General features: G+C 45.1%; 1 protein-coding gene across 1 annotated transcript in view; it reads right to left on the bottom strand.

Moving 5' to 3' along the window:
* Positions 1-3,013, bottom strand: part of blk (BLK proto-oncogene, Src family tyrosine kinase) — a 45,001-nt gene extending 41,988 nt beyond the window's left edge. Inside the window, 2 exon segments of the mRNA XM_070433782.1 lie at positions 1,394-1,537; positions 2,925-3,013. Of these exon segments, the coding sequence (XP_070289883.1) occupies positions 1,394-1,486 (93 nt within the window). The 5' untranslated portion in view covers positions 1,487-1,537; positions 2,925-3,013.
* Between the last annotated feature and the right edge of the window lie 544 nt (positions 3,014-3,557).

The following is a 3,557-nucleotide window of genomic DNA, read 5'->3' as shown; positions in this document are numbered from 1 at the left end:
TCTGTATATGGGTCGCTCACAGTGTGGTTGGTGGAGTTGCGCGTGTATATAGGTACTCACAGTGTGGTTGGAGGAGTTGGGTGTATATAGGTACTCACAGTGTGGTGGAGAGTTGGGTGTATATGGTGCTCACAGTGTGGTTGGAGGGAGTTGGGGTGTATATGGTTGCTCACAGGTGTGGTTGGAGGAGTTGGGTGTATATGGTGTCACAGTTGTTGGTTGGACGGAGTTGGGTTGTAATATGGGTGCTCACAGTGTGGTTGGAGGAGGTTGGTGTATATAGTGTACTCACAGTTGGTTGGGGAGTTGGGTGTATATAGGGGTACTCACCCAGTGTGGTTGGAGGAGTTGGGTGTATATAGGTACTCACAGTGTGGTTGGAGGAGTTGGTGGTATAGTAGGTATCACAGTGTGGTTGGGAGGTGTTGGTCGCTGTATAAGGTAAACTCACAGTGTGGTTGGAGGAGTTGGGTGTATATGTATGCTACTCACAGTGTGTTGGGGAGTTGGGTGTGTATATAGGTACTCACAGGTGTGGTTGGAAGAGTTGGGTGTATATAGGTACTCACAGTGTGGTTGGAGAGTTGGGTGTATAAGGTACTCACAGTGTGGTTGGAGGAGTTGGGGTGTATAAGGTACTCCACGTGTGGTTGGAGGAGTTGGGTGTATATATACTCACAGTGTGGTTGGAGGAGTTGGGCTGTATAAAGGTACTCACAGTGTGGTTGGAGGAGTTGGGTGTATAGTACTCACCAGTGTGGTTGGAGGAGTTGGGTGGTTGGTATATATAGGTACTCACAGTGTGGTTGGAGGAGTTGGGTGTATATAGCGTACTCACAGTGTGGTTGGAGGAGTTGGGTGTATATAGGGTACTCACAGTGTGGTTGGAGAGTTGGGTGTATATAGGTACTCACAGTGTGGTTGGGAGGAGTTGGGTGTATATAGGTACTCACAGTGTGTTGGAGGAGTTGGGGTGTATATAGGTACTACCACAGTGTGGGTGGAGAGTGTTGGTGTATATAGGTACTCACAGTGTGGTTGGAGGAGTTGGGGCCTTGTTATATAGGTACTCACAGTGTGGTTGGAGGAGTTGGGTGGTATATAGGTACTCACAGTGTGCGTTGGAGGAGTTGGTGTGTATGTAGGTATTATCACAGTTGTGGTTGGACGGTGTTGGTGTAGTTATAGGTACTCACAGTGTTGGTTGGAGGGAGGTTAGTTGGGTGTATATAGGTACTCACAGTGTGGTTGGAGGAGTTGGGTGTATATAGGTACTCACAGTGTGGTTGGAGGAGTTGGGTGTATATAGGTATTCACAGTGTGGTTGGAGGTGTTGGGTGTATATAGCTACTCACAGTGTGGTTGGAGGAGTTGGGTGTATATAGGTACTCACAGTGTGGTTGGAGGAGTTGGTGGTTTGAGAGCCTTTGTCTGGATGGTGGATGTCATCTTTCTGACGTTTCTGACCACTGCAGCTGGAACCCATCCTTTTATAATGGTCTGATCCACATCAGTGTCTCTAGGGTCATGCCCTGGGCTGAAAATTAACCCATCAATTAATCGATCAAGCAATCAATCAATTAATCGATCAATCAATAAAATCAATTCATGTAACTTTCCCCAGAGGAGTGAAATTTGAGTTGTGAAAAGTGGAAACATGATTTTTTTTAAACACATAGGTCCATACTGGGAATTTAATATGTCAGTTTACTGAATCCCAGAGGGTAATAGTGTATCTATTACCCTCTGGGATTCAGTAAACTGACATATTAAATTCCCAGTCTGTCCGTTTGTGGATAGAACACAGAACGCTAACATGATGTATCAGAACAGTTAGCTGGCTGATCTTTAGGAACTGTTTACTGCCTGTAGCATTCTGCATACACCCTATGCCAAAGGAAGCTATAGAGGATCTGAGATGTAGGCTGTCGCCTGAGGTGGCATCCTATTCCCCGGTGCACTACTGTCAGTATGGGTCCTGGCCAAAAGTAGCGCACTATATAGGGAATAGGGTTCTATTGGGCCCTGGCCAAAAGTAGTGCACTATATAGGGAATAGGGTTCCATAGGGCCCTGGCCAAAAGTAGCGCACTATATAGGGAATAGGGTGCCATTTGAGACAGGACTCGGTTTCCCGCATTCGACGGTTCTTTAAAATGCATTATTACAACAGTACAATGTTAATACCCACTGTTTCAAATAACACTAGTCGTGTAGCGAATGAAAATATCTGTCCGATCCAGGTTAAAGTGCATAGACGTACACTGAATGTAATAAACATTAGGAACACCTTCCTAATATTGAGTCGCACCCCCCCCCCCTTTTTGCCCTCAGGACATCCTCAATTTGTCAGGGCATGGTTATGGACTCTAGAAGGCGTCGAAAGCGTTCCACAGGGATGTTGGTCCATGTTGACTCCAATGCTTCCCACAGTCGTGTCAAGTTGGCTGGATGTCGTTTGGGTGGTGGACCGTTCTTGATACACACGGGAAACTGTTGAGCATTCTTGTGTTGCTTTTCTTGACACATTCAAACCGGTACGCCTGGCACCTACTACCATTACCCCGTTCAAAGGCGCTTAAATATTTTGTCTTGCCRCCTTCACCCTCTGAATGGCACACATACGCAATCCATGTCTCAATTGTCTCAAGGCTTAAAAATCCTTCTTTAACCCGTCTCCCCCCCTTCATCTTTAATGATTGAAGTGGATTTAACAAGTGACATTAATAAGGGATCATATAGCTTTCACTTGGATTCACCTGCTCACTCTGTCATGATGTTTTGTACAATCAGTGTGTGATGCTTTAAAATATATAACATGATATCACATCAAAAATAAGTACAAATATAATTTTACTAACAACACTAAAACACACTTTCAGATAGCTACAATATGAATTATTATTATAATTTATTCTTCAATACCTTGAACTTGGTCTTCACTTGTGTCATCAAAAGTATTCCAGTTTGAAGTGTCTGCTATTTCCTTATTCAACTCTCTCTCTCTCTCTCTCTCTCTTCTCTCTCTCTTTCTTCTTTCTTTCTTCTCTCTCCTCTCTCTCTCTCTCTCTCTCTCCTCTCGCCGCTCTCTCTCTCTCTCTCTCTCTCTCTCTCTCTCTCTCAATCTCTCTCTCTCTCTCTCTTTCTCTCTCCTTTCTCTTCTTTCTGTCTTTCTTTCTCTCTTCTCTCTTGTCTTCTCTCTCTCTCTCTCTTCCTCTTACTCTCCTCTCTCTCTCTCTCTCTCTCTCGCTCTCTCTCTCTCTCTCTCCTTCTCTCTCTCTCTCTCTCTCTCTCTCTTCTCTCTTTTCTGTCTCTTCTTTCTCTCTCTCTCTCTCCTGTCTCTCTCTCTCTCTCTCTCTCTCTCGCTCTCTCTCGCTCTCTCTCTCTCTCTCTCTCTCTCTCTCTCTCTCCTCTCCTCTCTCTCTCTCTCTCTCTCTCTCTCTCTCTCTCTCTCTCTCTCTCTCTCTCTCTCTGTCTCTTCTCTCTCTCTCCTCTCTTCTTTCTCCTCTCTCTCTCTCTCTCTCTTCTTTCTCTCTCTCTCTCTCTCTCTCTCTCTCT

The sequence above is a fragment of the Salvelinus sp. IW2-2015 genome, linkage group LG21 (genome assembly GCF_002910315.2).
Source record: "Salvelinus sp. IW2-2015 linkage group LG21, ASM291031v2, whole genome shotgun sequence".
Classification (NCBI taxonomy): Eukaryota; Metazoa; Chordata; class Actinopteri; order Salmoniformes; family Salmonidae; genus Salvelinus; species Salvelinus sp. IW2-2015.
The sequence above is the reverse complement of the archived record's forward strand: the minus strand, read 5'-3'. Positions and strand labels throughout refer to the sequence as shown.